The 20,604-nt window shown below is 41.1% G+C and overlaps 3 protein-coding genes across 14 annotated transcripts; 2 read left to right on the forward strand and 1 right to left on the reverse strand.

The window, feature by feature from the left end:
* Positions 1-257: 257 nt before the first annotated feature.
* Positions 258-3,282, forward strand: LOC102707255 (14-3-3-like protein GF14-D). Its single transcript, XM_006662925.3, has 5 exons — positions 258-800; positions 1,364-1,442; positions 1,537-1,659; positions 2,658-2,774; positions 2,858-3,282. Exons 1-5 carry the CDS (start codon positions 382-384, stop codon positions 2,915-2,917), a joined length of 798 nt encoding a protein of 265 aa, XP_006662988.1. The 5' UTR covers positions 258-381; the 3' UTR covers positions 2,918-3,282.
* A 1,111-nt stretch (positions 3,283-4,393) lies between these two features.
* On the reverse strand, positions 4,394-9,374 carry LOC102714051 (adagio-like protein 3). 2 transcript variants are annotated; one of them, XM_015842571.2, is made up of 2 exons: positions 8,946-9,374; positions 4,394-6,327 (listed from the first exon to the last, which is right to left on the reverse strand). In XM_015842571.2, the coding sequence occupies exons 1-2, from the start codon at positions 9,278-9,280 to the stop codon at positions 4,740-4,742; spliced, it is 1,923 nt and encodes a 640-aa protein (XP_015698057.2). In that variant the 5' UTR covers positions 9,281-9,374; the 3' UTR covers positions 4,394-4,739. The 2 variants fall into 2 exon arrangements, with proteins under 2 accessions (XP_015698057.2, XP_040384652.1); XM_040528718.1 differs by lacking the exon at positions 8,946-9,374 and adding an exon at positions 7,841-8,939.
* Positions 9,375-14,178: 4,804 nt separating this feature from the next.
* Positions 14,179-17,356, forward strand: LOC102706979. Of its 11 annotated transcripts, none has more exons than XR_005812727.1 (6): positions 14,192-14,990; positions 15,075-15,124; positions 15,405-15,615; positions 15,907-16,077; positions 16,506-16,726; positions 16,820-17,349. XR_005812727.1 is itself a non-coding variant. In XM_040528711.1 (4 exons), the coding sequence occupies exons 1-4, from the start codon at positions 14,861-14,863 to the stop codon at positions 15,929-15,931; spliced, it is 426 nt and encodes a 141-aa protein (XP_040384645.1). In that variant the 5' UTR covers positions 14,179-14,860; the 3' UTR covers positions 15,932-16,484. The 11 variants fall into 11 exon arrangements, 1 of the variants encoding a protein (XP_040384645.1); XR_005812726.1 differs by having other exon boundaries at positions 15,089-15,134; XR_005812728.1 differs by having other exon boundaries at positions 15,089-15,124.
* The last annotated feature ends 3,248 nt before the right edge of the window (positions 17,357-20,604 follow it).

Genomic DNA, 20,604 nt, shown 5'->3' on the forward strand with positions numbered 1-20,604 from the left:
TCACACCCCCCAGAATCACACACCGTCCACCAAACAGCAAACACCATCCCCACCCACCGGAAACCTCCCCACGTGTCCACCCCACCGCACCTCCGTCCACCCACACGGCAGACCACACGGCAGACCAACCGCACCCGCTCCCCTCGCCGTACGGCCCGCTCCGCTCCCCCTTGGACCGCCACGTGCCCCCCACCCACACTGACAGGTGGGCCCCACCCTCCACCCAGGCCGGAGTGGGGAGGCGCCTCCGCCTCAAATGAATCCCCACCCCATCTCCTCCCTCCTCTCGTCGCCTCCACGAAGACGCGTCCGGATCCGCTGCTCCGCGCCCTAACCCTGTAGCCTTCCGTGTGGCCGGAGGAGGAGGAGGAGGAGGCAGCCATGTCGCCGGCGGAGCCGACGAGGGAGGAGAGCGTGTACAAGGCGAAGCTGGCGGAGCAGGCGGAGCGGTACGAGGAGATGGTGGAGTTCATGGAGCGGGTGGCGCGCTCGGCGGGGGGAGCCGGCGGCGGGGAGGAGCTCACCGTGGAGGAGCGGAACCTGCTGTCGGTGGCGTACAAGAACGTCATCGGCGCCCGCCGCGCGTCGTGGCGGATCATCTCGTCGATCGAGCAGAAGGAGGAGGGGCGCGGGAACGAGGCCCACGCCGCCACCATCCGCTCCTACAGGGGCAAGATCGAGGCCGAGCTCGCCCGCATCTGCGACGGCATCCTCGCCCTGCTCGACTCCCACCTCGTCCCCTCCGCCGGCGCCGCCGAGTCCAAGGTCTTCTACCTCAAGATGAAGGGCGACTACCACAGGTATATTTATATATAATACTATCTCACCAAAAGATGCTGCCTTTCCTCCCCGCGGTACAAATTTGTGATTTGATTGCCCTGATCTATGCGTACGCGGCGGATCAATCAAGAACTCGAGCTAGGGCGATTTCTTTGGGTCGGTGAAGGCATGGTACTGACGTATGGGGATTGGGGAGTTACTGGGGTGATAAACTGATAGGATGGATTCCCTTTACTATTTATTATGAGTGATCCGACTGTTTAGTCTTTTGATTAATTAGTGCTGTACGGTAGGATTTGAGATGTGCAGGTCGAAATTTAAGATCTAGTGGTAGTTATTTATGGGATAATAGGTGTGTGAGATACATGTCTATGTTTAAGGTTTGGTCTTTACATATGATGTTAACATTTCCTACTGGAAAGTCAAAATTATGTGTTGAATGGTACTCCTAACCATGGCGTAGTTTGCTTGATATTTTGGGAATCTTGGCGCTGCTAGGAGTTTGGTAACGATTAAAGATGCGAGTTTGTCATTTGAAGTGATGTAGATGTATATATGATTTCTCTTGGTGATGGTTGTGCAGGTACCTCGCGGAGTTTAAGTCTGGGGATGAGAGGAAGCAGGCCGCGGAGAGTACCATGAATGCATACAAGGCTGCTCAGGTTAGATTTATGATAGATTGCGTTCCTTTTTTGCATGTGAATACAATGGTTAGTCTTATGGTCTGAATTTATATTTTTGTTTGTGTGTTTGCAGGACATTGCTCTCGCAGATTTGGCTCCAACCCACCCCATAAGGCTTGGGCTTGCACTCAACTTTTCAGTGTTCTACTACGAGATCCTGAATTCCCCTGATCGTGCCTGCAACCTTGCAAAACAGGTCTGTTTACTCTATGTTTATATACACTTCCATTTCCCCGTAAACTTTATTTTCAGCAAGTTACGAGCACATGTACTTTCAATTTCAGTTTACATTTCTCATCTGTGTCACGCATTTCCATACAAAGTTTTATGTGAGATTTTGTACCATTAAGGACCTGCTTTGTATTGGACTAGCTTTGTATTGGACTAGTGGTTATGCTGGAAATATCAATAGTGGATGACTGGAACTAATTTCTAAGCTTTCTGTAAGGGTGACTGTTAATTTTTGCTAGTGAAATTGTATTTGCATTCTTTTTTTTTAATCAAAAACGCCCACATTGTTGATATATTTTTCATGAATTATACATTAGCTTGTTCTAAAATCTTATGCCTCAGTCAGCATGCTGTTGAGGATGTTTAGCACAACAATAGTTTGTAGGGAATCTCCACAAATGTACTATTTGAATCTGCTGACACCTGTTGCATGCATTCGTTGGCTGATTTTCATGAGTGAGATAACAATTTATGAATGTTATATCAACCATCTGCTACATTTAGGATATTAGCTTTAAGGTGATGATGATACATTGATAAAAATCTGGAAATTGTCTATAGTGGTTGATATTTTCTTCTCAATTATCCTGATGTTCATTCTTGTAATTTTTTGTTTATCTAGTTTGCATATGCCATGTGCTCATGTTACAATTTTGACTGAAGTTTTACATGTTCCATTTAGACTTTGCGTCATGTTTTACTTTCACAAACTTAAATCAAATGATTAAAATGTACCTAGCTTCAGAGCCTGGGAAGGTGACAGTGAAAAACTATGATATGAAATTCATCTTACTGATGGGTTCTGAGTGCTGATGCATTGTAATTGCTTTAAACAAGTAAAATTGCTGTATAAGATATGAAGAAATGCTTTTGTTTTTAAGTAATGATGTGATCTTTTGCTTAACGTTCACTCACAACCAGAACACAGAACATATGATTTGAATGAATCCATGTTTCTTGCAGGCATTTGATGAGGCCATATCAGAGCTGGATAGCCTTGGTGAAGAATCCTACAAGGACAGCACTTTGATCATGCAGCTCCTGCGTGACAACTTGACTCTATGGACCTCAGATGCCAATGTGAGCTTCCTTGAGTCATTTGATTGTTCTCTCTCTTCTGTTCATGGTGCTGATGTCTTGTTGCTTGTTTAATTCGTCTGCAGGATGATGGCGGTGACGAAATCAAGGAAGCCGCAGCTCCAAAAGAAACTGGTGAACAGTGAGGCAAATTCAGACGCTAGTCTGATGCATCAACTGCTGTTGGGGGCAACGACACCGATTTCTTCGGCTTTCAGTAGCTATATTCTACTACACAAACTGTCGTCGTGCCAACAAGTAGTAGAAGATGTTTAAATTAAGTACTTGAGTAGTGTTACGGGTCACGCTTTTCTTCAGTTGATAAATGATGGCTGGGTCCTGGGTTTCTTGTTCCACGATGCCAGCCACAGGCAAAACCCTACTCTTCTGCACTGTTAGAATTCTGTTATCTTAACCATGTTGGACGAAATTTTTCGCAGCATGTTTGTATGGCCAACTTGGAGATGTTTGGTTGAACCTGTCTTTGTTAATTACTAGTTTGAGACCGAAATAATTGTCTCCATGGTGACGGTTTTGAATTCACCAAAGTGACATTTTCTGCTTCTGTCAATTTATCCGGTGATCGCTTTTCTGGACTATCTGGTACCAGGGTCCTTGCCCCGGAGTAAATCTTGAGGGTGATTGGAAAAAGACAAATGACATATTTGAAGGCTGGGAGATAAACTTTGGTGAAAAGCCCCAAATTAACCTTAAATTTTGGCTTACAAGTATAAACAAAAGTTAAGAGACAAGTATAAACAAAAGTTAAGAGACGAAAAGGGCCGTCTGGATGGTGACAGGCTTGGAACTGTTTGTATCAAATCTTCCCTATTGAGATTTGAGATTTAGAGGAACGCCTTGGAGTGCAGTGCGTGATCATGACATGAGAACATGTTAGGCACTGTCGCACTGATTGTTCTTTTTCTCTCGAGAGAACAAGATCTGAATTTTCTCCTTTCTTCTCCCTTTGGGAGAATCCCATGATCTGCTTGGGCTGGAGGATGCCGGTGTGTGGTCAAAAAGATGTCCTCCCCCATGGAAAGCAGCACAAAAACGCAGGCTTTTGTTAGTAGAAGAATCTGATGCGCACAACCTGGAGCCAAAGAAATGGAGGCACCACACATCGAGCTCGCTGCAGCCTGCAGCACGCCGGTGCGTACTCGCGATTCATTCGGAGACCGTCAGCAAGACGCAGCAAATGTATGCAGTCTACACATCGGATGCCTCTGCAATTTACTTTGTCACCTGCTTTTCCGGCCGCCTCGACGAGCGCCTCGGATGGTTGTGTGTAAGTCACAGGTTTTAAGTTTTAAAACTTTTTTTTTACAATACATAACCGTTAGAATCCTAAAACATTCACTCTAACAAGAAATCGAACCCACGATATCAGTTATTACTAAGGACTTTATAACCAAACTAAAGACTTTATAACCAATAGATACATGTCTTTTCACGTGTGGCATCTTTCGGGGCCTCTATAACTTATGCGTGCTTATCAACTTAAATGTCAATGCTGAAATTAAAAGAAATTAGAGAGCACCATGGAAAGGCTTCAAAACAATTCTGAAATTAAGTTTTTTCAGATTTTGGTAACTAGATGTGCGTTTTAGGAAAAAAGATCATTTACGCTTCAACAATGGACTATGTACTTTCAACAATGGACTATGTACTTATGTACATTTTGCATTGACACAAATTGCATCAAAACATCATATGGAGCAGAAACGCTTGTGCAGACATAAGGAAGAAAACCAAAAAAAACACTAGACCAACCTTTTATTTCACAGCTTTTTTCTCAGATCTTTCTCCTAATAACTCCTAAGGATGAAAACTACCAGTAATCCTTTTTCTTTTTGTTTACTTTCACTACTTTTACTGTTTTACATAGCAGGGTCGTGACAACAACATATATGAGTAATAATGATAGGATTTAAATAAATCAGACGAGCAAAGCAGCGGAGAATGGAATCACTCATCATCATCGGGCCTGCTCGCCAGGCAGAGCTCATGGAGCTCATTCAGGATCCACTCCTCCCCAGTGTGGCCCCCCAGGACAAGAACCCTGGTGCCGCCAACCACGCAGGTGCTATGCCCCCATGCGAACTTCGGTGGCTGACCGGGGACGTTCAGGATCCTCCATGTCGGCTTCTCCTCCGCCGGGTCGAGCAGGAACAGCTGCGATGGCGAGTGCAACCCGGCGATGGAGCCACCGAAGATGATGATCCGTCCACAGGGCAGGCTGACCGCGACATGATCGAGCCTCGGAGGTGGACCGATGCTTGGGAACCCGGTTGTCGCCAACTGCCTCCATTGCGGGCTGTCTTCACCAGCATCCATCGTGTAGGCATCGCAGGAACGAAGCCGGAGAGAGCCACTCTTTGCCAGACCACCAAACATGAAGAGTTTGGTCTTGCCAAAGACAGACAAGGTGTGGCCGAGACGGGATGGCGGTGACCAGGATGTTGGGATCTCCTTCCATGCTGGTTTTTCCTTGGTGAGGTCAAGCAGGAATGTGTCACTGAGCAGAACACCAGATTCGGTGCAACCTCCTGAGACAACAAGCTTTGATCCATCCAGAGTGCATGAACTGTGCCAAGATCTTGGCAATGGCGGGCCCTCACTTGCAACCTCCCTCCAAGTGGGCTGTTTGGCGTCAAGGTCAAGGACAAAGACATCATTGAGCAAACCTTGCTGTCCACAGCCTCCAAAGACTACCAGCCATGAGCCATTCAGCCAGGAGAGAGTGTGCCCCCACCGCCCAGGTGGAGAAGCTGAAACTTTGACACGGCGCCATTCAGGCCTTGCAGACTCCAGGTTGAGCACAAAGGTATCATCCATTGGCTGCATGTTGACTCCTTCACCTCCGAAAAGGACAAGACGGTTACCAACAGCACAGGCACTGAAGTTGCACCGGGAAGGCTCAACGCGTCCTCCAACTGTGAACTTCCTCCATGAAGCCGCCTCAAGGGTTGTGAGCTCTCTTGCAAGACGACCCCATCCTAGCATCTTGGTGCTCATTTCAAGCCTCACAGTGACATCTCTTCCCCATGCGTTTTGACAGACCATCTTTCTGAGGTGATCATTCTTGGTCAACTGATGCACTCTAGTGCATACTGATCCGATGGATGCGACATCTCTTGGCGATAGGCGAGACAAGATGTTGTGTGCCAGAACTTCATCTGATAGCTGGAGGATGTAGCAATACTCAGAACTTTGGATCTTAGGAATATGTTCATGGGTAGCAGAGTTCATCTCTTGAATGTTGGGTCTGTGATTGGACTGTTGTTTATACACTGGATATGATACGTTGCTGAGATCAATGTTAGCTTCAGAGAACAACTGGATTCCAATGACGTGTGTTACGAAACCATCATCCCCGTGCATTGGGACCAGCCTTAGCCTGTTGTACAGTGGAGCACCATCCTTTCTGAAATTCAATAGCTCACCTTGGAACTCAATACCCTCATTTAAGCAACGGCGGATCTCTGAAACAACCATGGGATCAACAAGCGGATGTCGTCTTTGGGCATGTGGATCCCGAAATTGTAAAAATCGGCTGAAAGACAAGTTTGAGTCAACAGAGTAATGTGAGAAGCTTCACTAGGCCCTCTGTCAAGTTATGTCACTGTTAGCTTGTTGCAAATATGATACAGTACAACAATTCACATAAGTGAAAATTAATGCTCCCTCTAGTTTTTAATAGATGATGTCGTTGACTTATATATATATGTTTACCTATTTATCTCATTCAAAAAACTTATGTAATTATCATTTATTCTGTTGTGATTTGACTTATTATATTAAATGTATTCCAAACATAACTTACATTTTTGTATATTTATGCAAAACTTTTGAATAATACGATTAGTCAAACATGTGTTGAAAAGTCAACAATGTCATCTATTAAAAACCAGAGGGAGTAACAAATAATAAGTTAATCAGAGAAAGATGAAACATTTAATGTTAGTAGGCAATATGGCCTATAGCAAGTCAAGCATGGAGAAACAACTAAGGATGTTGCTTTTTATTTGGTTTCAACTTTCAAATGGAATCTCTTCATCTAGTGCAAAATAGCAGAAACTAGTGTGGCTATTTATTTTGATGCCTTTTGCACTTCGGTAGAAATGTGAAAATCCACCTACATTGAATACTTAAATTATGTAAGCCAGAGCCTAGAGTTGATGCTGATTTGGCATGGACTATCATAGCAGATCACCACAAAATGGTAAAACAATTACTAAAACATAATTTATGGAATGAATCTGAAAGACAAAATATAAAGCACAAAAACCACATCCATACATTTACTACCTAAGTCATATTTTTGCTTCATATTACATCCGGAACTTCCATTATTCTCAAAATGAGTTCGAGTTCTGAAACTGACCATAATCAGCTACTACCTCCGTTTCATATTGTACGACTTTCTAGCCTTGCCTAAATTCATCAATTGATGAATGTATATAATTTATATATATATGTCTAGATTAATTAGCATCCATATGAATCTAGACAAGGTTAAAAAATCTTACATTATGAAATGGATGGAGTACTTGTCAATTTTAAACATTGGCAGGTCTATATTTATAAGTTTGTCACTAATTTCCATAATGTTAAGACAAATCAAATTTCGTAATCAGTGTCCAAGTTCAATGCTAAATTTTGCTTGTCAACAAATTAACAATTAACACATTAGTAATTAATTCCTTTTCAGCACTGTCCAAGAGAGGGGCAAAAAAGTTTTACTTATCCAGCATACTGTATCCTACTAGAGAAGTAGCAAGCCACCACTAAATATGATACTCCCTCCGGTTCCATAACAACTGTTGTTTTAAACAAGGACACGGTCTCCAAAAAACAAATTTAATCACTATTTTCTACTACAATATATATAAAAATACCAATAAACATATGGTTTTATTGAAGTACATTTTAGGATTAATCTATACGTATAGCTTCCATGCTTGTAAAGTAAATAGCTTAAAAGTTATTCATAGTCAAAGTTTTTAAAAGTTTGACCTTAGCCTTATCCAAACAACAAGTATTATGGAATCGGAGAGAGTATATACCAACAGAACGATAAAGTTACCAACTGGTAGCCTGGTGGGAAACTGCTAAAACATGCCCTATAAAAATAAAAAGGCACAGTTAAAACCATGATGCTCTCTATTGCAAATTCTTGTACCTATATGTTAAAGATAACTGTGCACCGGCAAGAGACGAGTTCTATATTCCAATTAATGGCCTACCCATCTCATTTTATATTCCCAATATATTCTACGGTTTATTCTTGCATCATCCCTTTTCTCTGTGCCAGTACAAGTGGCCTTTTTTAGTTGAGCAAGAGAACAAGAAGAAATATCTGGGGAAAATATCTAACGGGTAGCCATCACCCTTGGTTGCCCGACCTATTCTCACCAGAAAACAAGAACAACCTAGAGCCAGAAAGAATATATGAACGTTTCACTCTTGGCCTCTAAGGCCCGATGCAATATGGAACTTTCGTGCACACAAAACTTGTTTCAAAAGCCATTTCACAAATTTAGCTATGGCATGAACAAATCCAAACTTAGCTCACGTCAGCCAATTTCACTGTACATAACAACATTGTTTTTTTAGAATTACTTCGCTTGTTGGCTTATCCCTTCACCGTTTAATGTGTAAATGAATAGAGAATATCAGCACTATCACCATTACTCAGAGTCAGAGGACGGCTTTAAACAACTGATGGTGTAATACAAACTAGACTTCGAATTACTCATATTGACACTGGCTATCTAAATCTCATATTTTCACGATTCCCATCTCTAACTTTGACAGACCAAAAAAATCCAATCGAAAGTGACGAAAATATATACTAAAATTAGTCAGGAATCACGCATCATCGCCGGAATTGCAAGCAATGATTAATTAAGGCGGAGTGGCGTACTCCCGTACGGGAGCCACGAATTCTAAGACGGAATCTAACAAATGCGCATTAGAATCCCATTTTTTTTCCCGCACAGCATTACAGCAAGCTCATCAAATTACTAGCGGCATCCATCAAAACCAGCATCTCTCCCCATTCGGGCTCACACAAAGCTAAGCAGCATTCCGCCACCCCAAAGCAGAGCAGAGCGTGTCAGGAACAGAGGAGAGGAGCAGCACGCGAGCGAGGATGGGATCTCATCTCACCAGTTGCGGCCGAGGACCTCGTTGGCGTGGTACCCCGTGGCGGCCTCGAAGGCGGCGTTGACGTAGATGACGGGGAAGTCCGCCTCCACCGCGTCGGACACCACGATCGCCGCCGCCCTCCCCTCCCACGCCGCCGCCTCCTCCTCCCCCGCTCCCCCCGGCGGCCTCCACACCCATCCCTTCTCCTCCTCCTCCTCCTCCTCCCCCTCCTCCTCATCATCCAAATCCACCTCCATCCCCTCCTCATCCTCCTCCTCCTCCTCCTCCTCGCACAGCTTCATCCTCTTCACCGCCACCACCCCGCCGCCTCCCCCGCGATCCGCCGCATCAAACATCCTACCCTCTCTCTAGAACTTTCTCTCTCCTTGGCGGCGTCCGGTCCGATGCTTCGAAATGGTGGAGTCCGGTCAGAGGCGAGAGCAGAGCTGAGGTGAGAGACGGTGGGGCGAAGAAGATATTTTCCGCGGCAGATTTATATGCGCGCGGGGTGGGTGGGGGAGAAGGGGCGGCGGGTTGGGGGTTAATTACGGGATTTTGCCACCAAAAAATATCTGCGTGGTGGGGCCCGCGGGCCGGGCAAAGGACGGCGCCGGATGGGGGCCACCTGGGACCTGGGAGTCTGGGAGGGGATCCGACGGCGCACCTTGTTTTGCTTTGCTTTTCTTCTCAGCCACGGTTGGACTGGAGTAGTGGAGTATCTCGGATTGTCAGCTCTCAAAGTCTTTTTTTATTATTATTTTCAGAAATACTGTAAAATGGTATTCCATTAAAATTAAAATGTACTCCCTCCGATTTTTTTGACATCATTGGCTTTTTATCTATGTTTTACCCTTTGTCTTATTCAAGAAATTTATATAATTATTGACTATTTTATTATTATTTGATTTATTACTAAGTATGATTTACAATTTTATATATTTGGACAAAATTTCTGAATAAGACGAAGGGTCAATCGATAAAAAGTCAACGGCGTAAAAAAAACCGAAGGGATACCGTGTGATACCTAATACACATTCAGTTCTATTCTATCATAGGACAGCATACCGTTTTATAGTCCCCTCCTTTTCTTTTTTCTCCTACGTTGTTTTCTTCCTTTTTTTTACATAGCTTCACCTATACTTATTATAAGCAAAATACATTTTAATAATTAAAAATAATTTATAGATAAAAATTTATATATGTTTTTAACTGTCCAAAAACAAATGATGTAAAATAGACTGCTATAATAGATATTAAAATCAACTCTAAAATTAACTTTTCAAATTTAAATTTTCGCTCTTGTTTATACGCTTTTGGCAAAAACATGGGAAAATTTTCTAGGATATTTATATTTATGTGATTAGTGGAAATTTCGGTAGAAATGTTAACAGCTCCTCTAGATTCTTTCGTAGTCATCAGCTTTCTGGATAGGACCTTAGGCTAGCGTACCACACATGCAGAATTGCACTATAAAGGCAACACCTTACTGACACACCCCTCGAATGCATCCCTTTAACACTCTAAACACCCTATAAAAGAGAAAAAAAAACATAGTCTTATCCCTGATATCACTAAAATTATTTAGAGAGCTTATGTTCACAACGTGACAAAAATGATTATTTGACATGTAAATAAGATATTACTAGTAGATAACAAGTTTAGCCATTAAAAATAAGGATTTGTTTGGATTAGTACTAATTTTTACCTTACCAAAGTATTGGTAGTGTTACGGCAAAATTTAGTGTCGTAGAATTTATACTAATATAAACAAAAATTGGTAACAAATAAAACATACACATGGTACTACAGGAGTAGCCAAATTTTTGGGTTAGCAAAAAGTTAACTTTTATCAAACATGTTCTGAAACCAAACCAATATCCGCGTAAAGAAAAAAAAAGCCTAAATAATTGCATCATGCACATGCACACTTAGTTTGAATAATCAACATTTCACTTTATTAAATCCTAATGCAACTGTGTCTTATCCGTAATATATTTATCTACTTAACGACCTTTAATATAATGATTACTTAAAATACACTTATTTTGGGATAAATAAGATGCAAAAATGACCTTATTTTGAACACGAGATTATATAAGTTTGGGTTCTTTTTTAAAAGATGAGGCCGTTTGAGCCTTATTTTATGTAAATATATCAGTACTTATTCCAACCATAAGTAAAGCAACTATCTCAACCATCCAATCCGAAAGATACCCATCCCAACTTTAGAAAATATCATGCACGAATAGCTTTGTCAGCAATCAAAAATATCCCCTACTCAACTAGATTTCGCCGTCTATATCGAAAGTCACCGTTGGAAAGACCATTTATTCTGTGTCGTCCACTTCTGCGCTTAAATGCCTAATGATGAAAGGACCGCCAAGTCCACACCTATTGGAGTTATTTGTGTACATATGGATAGATACCTTTAATTTTAATTAAGGAGTTTGCCTAACTCTGTTAGGTTTATTATATTGTGTAAAGTTACCAAGGTAACAAGAAGTACTAGATAGTATGAAAGGTAAATATGAAGCATCATATAAAAATGCTTAATAGACAAGTTACATAGGGAATCTCATTGTAATCTCACAATAGGAAAAAGAAACAACATGAATAAAATAACTAATAAGTCAATGTCATGAAGATTGAAGGGTACGGTTCATTTATGAAAAATATAAGCAAACATGATAAACCTGTATCACACGTCATCATGTAATCTAGGGGTTGTTTAGATGGGGCTAAACTTTTTAGCCCCATGTCACATTGAATGTTTGGACACTAATTTAAAGTATTAAATATAAACTAATAAAAAAACCAATTTTATAAATGAGGGGTAATCCGCGAGACGAATTTTTTAAGCCTAATTAATCCATAATTAGAGTATGTTTACTGTAGCATCATATAGGTTAATCATGGATTAATTAGGCTCATTAGATTTGCCTCGCGAATTAGTCCAAAATTATGATTGGGTTTTATTAATAGTTAACGTTTCCAAACATCCGATAGAACAAGAGGCTAAAGTTTAGCCCCTTGTCTCAAATACCACCCTAATATCTTTCTAATACGATGTAGCTTCTCTATTAGTAACGATTAATCTAACAAGAATTTATTCTCTCTAATTATTGTTATTTTACTTTTTTTTGTAGCCTTTTGTAATAGCTCCTAGCAAAACAACCCCTATGTGCATATCTAACTCAACCTAGCTTGTCACTCACTCAAATCAAAATGTAGCTTTACTATTCACGTAGTGCTGTAGGTTTGATAGTGAATTTCGTAGAGCTATGAAATGTCATTGTTGCTAGATTATGAGTATAAGATAATGCTAGATTCGTTATCACTCTTAATCATAGCAGAGCTTTTAGTCAAATTTTTAACAAAATAGTAGTAATCCACACGCCTGATAACATAGCAGTCTCAACATATCCTACATCATCCAACGAAATTGGGTAAAACTAAGAACTTGAGAACATGTCTTATATATATATATATTTAAAAAAGACAATAGTGCTCTATATTGATTAGATACAATTCCACCTAGAAATGAAAATTGTCAGAAATAATCTCTTTTTTATATTACTTTTATAAAAATAATCTCATACAGTCGATTTTTTTCATAATTATGAACTTAACTATTTAATACCAACTTAGACGTTGACACAAATTTTATAAAAATAAAATTTACAAAAAAGAGTGTCTAAAAAGATACTATTACCAATTTATACATTATTATTATTTACATACCTAGGTTGAGTTTTTTTACGCAGTTTATTCTTGGTTTTATGTGCACGTTATGCCGCGTTTTCTTCATTCACAGCTCATGCCACGAGGCGATCAGCCTGCCAACATTTCACGTGGCTGCATCCGGGCTGCTGCCCAACACCAAACCCCTGAAAATGAAAGAAGAAGAAGTTGAAAAAAAAAAGACGAGTGACCAGGGCTCCCATCGTTTTGTTTTTTAAAGAGAAAAACGAAAACATGTTTTTACAAACAAAAAATAATTTATAGGTAAAACTTTTATATGCTTGTTTATAGTGACTCAAAAGTAAAAATTATAAAAAAACATGATAAAAAACTATAAAATCAAATCTAAAATTAAATTCTAAAATTTAAATTTTAGCAGCGGCATCTGCCAAACAAAAACAATTGAGCCCAAAACCTCAGTGGGTGCGGCGGGCAGTGAGGAGGCCTAACCCCAGGGGCAAAACCGTCACACGCTCCCACCGCGGAACAACCGATAAATATCTCGTACGCCCGCCGCTTTGCCGTCCGTCCTCGTCCACGCTACGCTGGACCGCGAGGAAAAAATATCTGCGGCCTCGCCACGTCACCGTGGCCTTGGGAATGCAGATGTTCCGCTCGCTCGGGACGGATAGTGGGCTCGCTGCTTTCTCGGTTGTCGGCGTCCGGACGATCTGGCGGGTCGCAGTCGTCGGTCTCGATCGGAAATTTTTATTATTCTTTTTACACTTTTTATTTTTTACTTTAAAAATAAGCGATGGTGTGACTTTTTTTTGTCTCTTGTTATATCGGATATTAAATATAAACTAATAACAAAACTAATCACATAAATAAATGCTATTTCATTAGACAAATTTTTTAAGCATAATTAATCCACGATTAGCAAATGTTTACTGTAGCATCACATTCGCTAACCATGGACTAATTAGGTTCAATACATTCGTCTCGCGAAATAATCCAGAATATGAGGTGGGTTTTATTAATAGTCTATATTTAATACTTATAATTAGTGTCCAAACAATCGCGGAAGCTATCACTAAATCTCAATATTTTGGTCATGTTCACGGGATGGTATAAGTGTTATTTGATCGCATCAGCTATGATGGAAGAGTCTTGTCGTGTGAAGTGCTCATGACGTGATAACTATTTAGATTGTGTTTATCTTTTAGTCTTTTTAGATTTTTCTCAGATTTTGCAAGCATGATTTGCGAGCTGCCAAACAATATGTTTTTAAAAAAGTTTATATACATAAGCTTAGCTCTCATCTTTGTAAACATAGAATTTTAGTTTTGTAGTAGCTAATCTAATCTATTTAAATTTAAAATCTTAAAGCCTGCCCGGATTTGAGGCTCTCCCAGCGTTTCGCGCTGGCGTGGCCGCCGGGAGCTGCCGACACGTCGCTAGCGGTGTTTTCGTTCTCTGCCTGGACTGGGTGCACGGTGACCCGGTTCTCTGCGTGGTGGGCCCGGTCTCCGTCGGCCGTGGTGCCTGCACGGTGAGCCGGGACGAGGGCGAACAGGACAGGGCGGAGAAGGCAACGCAGCGAGGCTTCCATCCGCTCGATCCACACCTCCCTCGTCCTCCCTCTCACCGGGGTTCTAGCGGCGGCACGGCCGGCGGCGCGCAGCCTCGTCGGGACGAGCTCCGGGCGGCGCTGGGAGGAGCTCGGCCGGCGGCAGCGTCGTCCTCCCTCTCCGCGCAGATCCGGCGGCGGCGTGCCTCCCTCTCGGCGCGGATCCGCCGGCGGCGTGGCCGAGGTGGACCTCAGGCGGCGGCCCGGCCTCGCCGCGGGGAGGTGGCGTGGCTCCCTCTCGGCGCGAATCCGGCGGCGGCACGTCCGAGGCGGGCCTCGACCGGCGCGCAGCCTCGCGGGAGGAGCTCGGGGCGGCGCTGGGGGGAGCTCGATCGGCGGCACCGTCGTCCTCCCTCTCCGCGCGGGTCCAGCGGTGGCATGACTCCCATGTGAATCTCCTCGAGTCTTACGTTCTGGCCGCCTTTCCTGCACAACCGTCTTGTACACTGTAAAGCAACTCGTCATTCTCTCTCCCACCCACCTCCTCACCTTCTCGGCTTTTCCTCCCACCCATCCGACCAGCCTCTCTCATCTCCCCTCTCTCTCGCCGCGGATCGTGCGGCGGAGGCGGCGGCCGCGAGCGGACGAAACGCGGCCTCGCCGGGAGGAGCTCGGGACGGCGGCAATGCGGCCGAGGTGGGGGGAGGTCACGACGGCCGCGGAGCGGCCGAGGCGGGGGGAGCTCGGGGTAGCAGCGCGGCCTCGCCGGGAGGAGCTCGTGTTGCTATTGTGTTCTTTCATGTGCTCTTTCTTTGGTTAGAATCTGCTGCTTTGGATCTGGTTGTTTGGCTTTCTTCCTCTCCTGTGATATTGCTCTTTCAATCCACTGTATTTTTTAGTATGGATCTTGCAGGTTGACACTGTCGCTGTATGCATTGTGGAGAACGAGGTATGTTTAGGTGCGGTAATATACCTCCAGATTCAGGTTGCTTTCCATTGTATTTTGTGTGTTTATCTATGTTTATGGGTAGATCAGGATAATTATTTTAGTTCAGGTAGGAACTGTTGTGGTCAATCAGTCTCTTTTTTGGTGATTCAAGATATAGATACTTTTTGGTTGGTTGCTGCAAACTTTTGTTTTCCTTTATTTTTTCGTTTTTATGCATATTTATAGTGCAGTTATTTCAATGGTCATTTGACATGGGATTACCTTTTGTGTGTGCTTTCAGCTGGTGTACGTCATATTTGGCAAGGGAATTCTTTCACCGCTTGGGAGAAAAGATGGGTGACTAAGGTGATGCTTATTGTTGCTGAACATGATGATAAACTTGTTGCTGGGGCACTTAACCGTATTGGAGGTGACACGCTGTTTGTCGCTTATGGGGATGTCTGCCAGATGCTTATTTCCCCAACTTGCATTTTGAAGCTTGCTATTATCAGGTAATTTGTGCATCTGTCGGAGCTTCCAGAATGTTTAACCTTGTACGGAAACTAATAATGTTTTGCAGTACCACCTGAATTTGTTTTTAAACCATTTTAAATGAAAATAAGTAAATCCATATTTATTTGATGTTCCTTGATTTACATATGATTTTGAATTTTCCTACCAATTTAAACTCCAAATACGTAGTATCTTGTATATGTAGGTGTACTAATTTTTATTTTATATGGGTGATAGTATGAAAATGTGACAATCAAATGGCTTACTTATAGAATATACATGCTTCTTAGGCAATTCAAGCAACTATGGAATTGAACCTGAGTGAGGTCGACGCAGGTGCTCAAGGAGAGCACAAGATCCAGCATAGTTACCTCCCAGTGACAACATACAGCTGCCGCTACTTCTTAAATCCTGGTTTTGGGATAGCTATAGGACACTATCTTGCACATGAGACAGCTCAGGTATTTCATTTTAATATTTTCAATAAGTATATTATGAGCTGTTAATTCTTATATGCGGACCATCCTTTTATGCTCAGTCCTGTGTATGTTGGATAAGGATCTTTTACCATTTATACCATCTTAAATACAACACACCACATCCAGATTTTACTCAACCATCTAAATGCATAGTATCTGATGTTTATTTAATGTTCTATTCTGATCCAAAAGCTGAGCTCGCTGAAGATTAGTACCAGATCTGGCATGCTTGAGCGTGAAATCTTGTCCTGTTTTTTGTTAAATGGTTTCAGTGTGATGGTCTGATGTTATGATGTTTGATATGCACCTGTTGTGTAAATATGGGTGTTCTCCTGTTTTGCAATATTGTCAGGTTAGAATATCCTGGCATCAATGATGCTAACAATTCAGATTAGAATATATTTGACCAGATGGAGCGCTTTATTGCTAGAAGATCACTTTCTTTAAGACCTGTTCTCCTGCAACATCCGCTCACCGTCAGCACCAGCTTCGCCCCTCGCTGCCCTTCGCTGTCGTCGTCCTCGTCTTCTACGGTACCACCGTCGCCTATGCGCTGACGTATGGATGAATGTGAGGCTCAAATTGCTGCCAACCTTGAGATCATGGAGCCCTGCTCCAGTGTCAAGGATAGGTATGAAGTGCCTCTGTTTGTCCCCTTCTACTGATAATTTTGTGCTTTACTTATTTGTGTTATGTTGATAGTAATTTGCACGATTGGTTATAGCATGATTACTGATACAGAAGAGAAGGGTCTCATCACTTGAGGGAAGGTGAGACTGAAAGCATGAATCAACTGCTAGATTAGAATATACTGGACTCAATGATGCTAAGAATTCAGATTAGAATATATTTCACCGGAGAGAGCACCTTACTATTAGAAGATCACTGTCTTTAAGACCTGTTGTCCTGCAACATCCTGCTCGCCGTCTGCACCACCTTCGCCCCTCAGCCGCCCTTCTTCGTCGTCCTCATCGTCTTCTACGGTACCACCGTCGCCTGTGCGCTCATGTACTACCTGCCCTGATTGCTTGGCTAAATTAATTACTCCACCTTTTGTGCTTAGTTAATTTCATTTTTTAAATTTTGCTGGATATGTGCATGTCTTTGATTTCTACGTCACATTAGAATGATAGATGCATGGTGTTAATTTTCTCATACTTTGTAAATATCTGATGCTCTCTCTATCCCATAATATAAGATATAATTCATTTAGAAATCAGTTTTAATCAACACATTTATAGATCTGAGCGATAAAATAATTTAGAATCAAATTTAGATCTGAGCAATAAAGTAATTTAGATCTCAGCAATGTTATCAACACATATTGATTGTGAATGTCAACTCTTGTGAATCAGATTTACTTCATACATATAACAGAAGTAATTTAGAACCTATATACTTCTTTTTATTACAAATATAATCATGTCAACTGTTGTTATACATATTTGGTTGCAATGAACATAATGGTATAAATTGAATTGTACACGCAACAAGTAACTTATGACAAAATTTTAATTCAACTTTAGGTGTTATCAATTTTTCTTGTATTTCCTTACCTTTCTTTACTTATGGGTCATCCTTCACTTTAAATGGTGCCGCATATGGTTTGATTTGATAATTGAGAGTTCTCAGTATTACTATTATGGTCCCTGTTTTTCTTGGTTTCAGCCTCAAGTGAAAAATATAGTCAGCTAGAGAATAGCTATGCAAAGCATTGGACAACCATCAATCCCATCGTTGTTTGTGTTCATTTTATTATCCCTTCACATGAATCCAAATTTTCATTTCTCTACTGGCTTTCTTACTCCTGTTCAACTGAGCAGATACATTTCTTTCAAAAAACTCATGTGAAAATTAAGCTACTAAGCTGGTGGTTAGCAATTTTGTTGTGTGCTTGAAATTTTTACTATTTTCGCTCTCTTTAAACATTAGTACAACCGAGTTAGTTAATATAAAAACTCTCATATTGACATTTATGTTACTGTGCCAACTCAAGCTTTGCTAGCTCAAACATACACCGTAGGATATCCATCATTGTAAGGACTTCCTGAGTTGGTTGTTTACCCTGCAGAAAGACATAACAGAAAAAGTGACATCTTCCTCTCTTTTCTTTATTATCCAGAAACTTTTGGATATCCATCAGATAACTTGAGAAGTCCTCTAGCTTTCAAACTTCATCAAAGTTTGTGATTAATGTTTGTCTAATAAATGTACTTCTACTCTCTAGCTTTATATTATTTGTTTTTGACCCCAAGGTATTTCAGATCTCAAGTGTAAGAGATAGTTTGCAAATTATTCCATTTATTATCCTGTATTGTCTAATAAATGTTTTTTGGCATGTAATTTTGAAAACAAATTTATGGTCCTCAAGAAAATCAAATTTGTGTTGCCTAATATGGTCTGCAGTATTGCCCTTGCAGTTGCACACATAGACAGAATACTTTTCTTTAGTCTCCAAGCTAATCGTAAATTTGTGGGATCCTTATATATGTTTCACTGACACTAAGTAACTGGGAAGGAAGGTTCTTTTGTGCTATCATTTTCTACAGATTTACCAAGGTTTATCTTCTGCATGTGCCGCTCATGAAATTCCCCACTCATTAACTAATATCTTCATTGACCTTATTGAAGAAATATCCCAAGATATGTAGAGATGTTGAATGTATCCCGACAAAGCGGGGACTTTCGTCTTTTGAAGAATCAAGCTATATAATTATAAAACTTTCTATTTAGTATGACAACGACTATTCATAGTGCTAACCAACACCTATATAAATATTTCTTATACTTGACTTTGTCTCGCATCGTAGACAATTGATTTGTACACCTAAATTACGAGTGCATGCAAAGAATGAATAAGCAAACAGTGTATTCATTCTGAGACCATGAGAGCAGACAAAATTCAACAGTAGTCTGCATTTGTAAACAAGTGCATATCATTTATTTTGTTCTTCTCAAGGTGTGTTAAGGCGCATAAAAAAATGTACGTTTTTATCCAATATGTACTCAAATTATAGTTATGTTGTACTGCTATCAATATTACATTTTCATATGCAAATATTGTTCGCAAACTAGATATATTTATAAATATGAATTAACACAAAAAATCTTTCCAGCTAGGAAAAGTGATGTTTTGTTGTCTAAATTGTAGATGGGCTGGTAGGGCGCGCAAAGCGCGCCATCCACTCTAGTTATTTATACATTAAATAGTTTTTGCCACTGATAAGCGCACCATCGATTTCGACAAGGTCAAGGTTGACCAACAACAACCGAAGGTGGTTGTTAGTGTTATTAGTATGACATGCCGTATACCGTATAATACTCGATTAGTGTATATGTCGGAATACCACGTATGCCGTTGGCCATACAAGATATCTAACCGACCGTATGTCAAACAAAGATTAAACAAGACATACTCGTATGCGGACAGGGGCAGAGCTTGAAACAAAAGAGGGGGTGCCTACTATCTTTTGTGTGTAGTGTATTTATACTTTTAACATACTAGCATATACAAGATAGGTACATGTATAATAACTAGAAACACCCTTTCTCTGCTCTATAGCAATATACAACAACAAAGTCATTACAAAATGTTAGAAATTACGTACCATGGTAAAGAAACAACCCAATAATATTCATGAAATTGATAAATTTCATTCTTTCCTGAACCCTAGATCATATTCACTCACTTCCTAACTAAGATGTTTAACCTTTTTGCTTCCAATTTTTGATTATTTATCTTATTAAAAAATTATGAAAATATCATTTATTTTGCTTATGACTTTCTTTATTATTAAAAGAAATTTAAGCACGACTTGTTATTTTTTATATTTGTACTAAATTTTTAATAAGACGAATAGTCAAACGTTAGAACCAAAAAGTCAAACATCCTGCCTTATGAAGCGGAGGTAGTACTCATAGCTTTTATTCCCAGTTTTAATTCAAGCAATGGATATACTAGATTTCTAGTAACTGAGAAACATGTATATTTAGCAGTATAGCACAGAGATTATGGGTTTGTTTGGAGAGTTTCTTTCAGCTGCAGCTTTTTTCAGAATCTGTCCAAACGATCCACAACTTCTGATAATCTGTAGTTACAGGTTCTGGAAAATGAACTAAGAATCCAGAATCTGGAGAAGCTGGGTTTATGAGCTTTTTCAGATTATCAAAAGCTGGCTACCAAGCAACTGCTTCTTAGAATCTAAACCTTCCTAAACAGGCCCTATATGTCATTAGCAGTCAACTAATTAAGCAAACTGTGGCAAGCACGACGGCGGACTCCAGCCTTAAGATAACACCAGTCACGTACAGGAGCAAAATAAATAAGGATTTATCAGGAGTCACCGCTCACTAGCCTAGTGTCTGTGTGTGTCTGGATTATTGACAGGTTGAGGGCTGACCTTGCAGCCCGCCAGTCGAGTCAAACAGTCCGTGGCACGGCGGGTTGGCGACGACGACGATCGGTGTTTGGCGAGAGAGAGGCGAGGAGGGCAACAATCTTCAGAGTTG

This window comes from Oryza brachyantha, chromosome 11 (genome assembly GCF_000231095.2).
Source record: "Oryza brachyantha chromosome 11, ObraRS2, whole genome shotgun sequence".
In the NCBI taxonomy this organism is placed as follows: domain Eukaryota; kingdom Viridiplantae; phylum Streptophyta; class Magnoliopsida; order Poales; family Poaceae; genus Oryza; species Oryza brachyantha.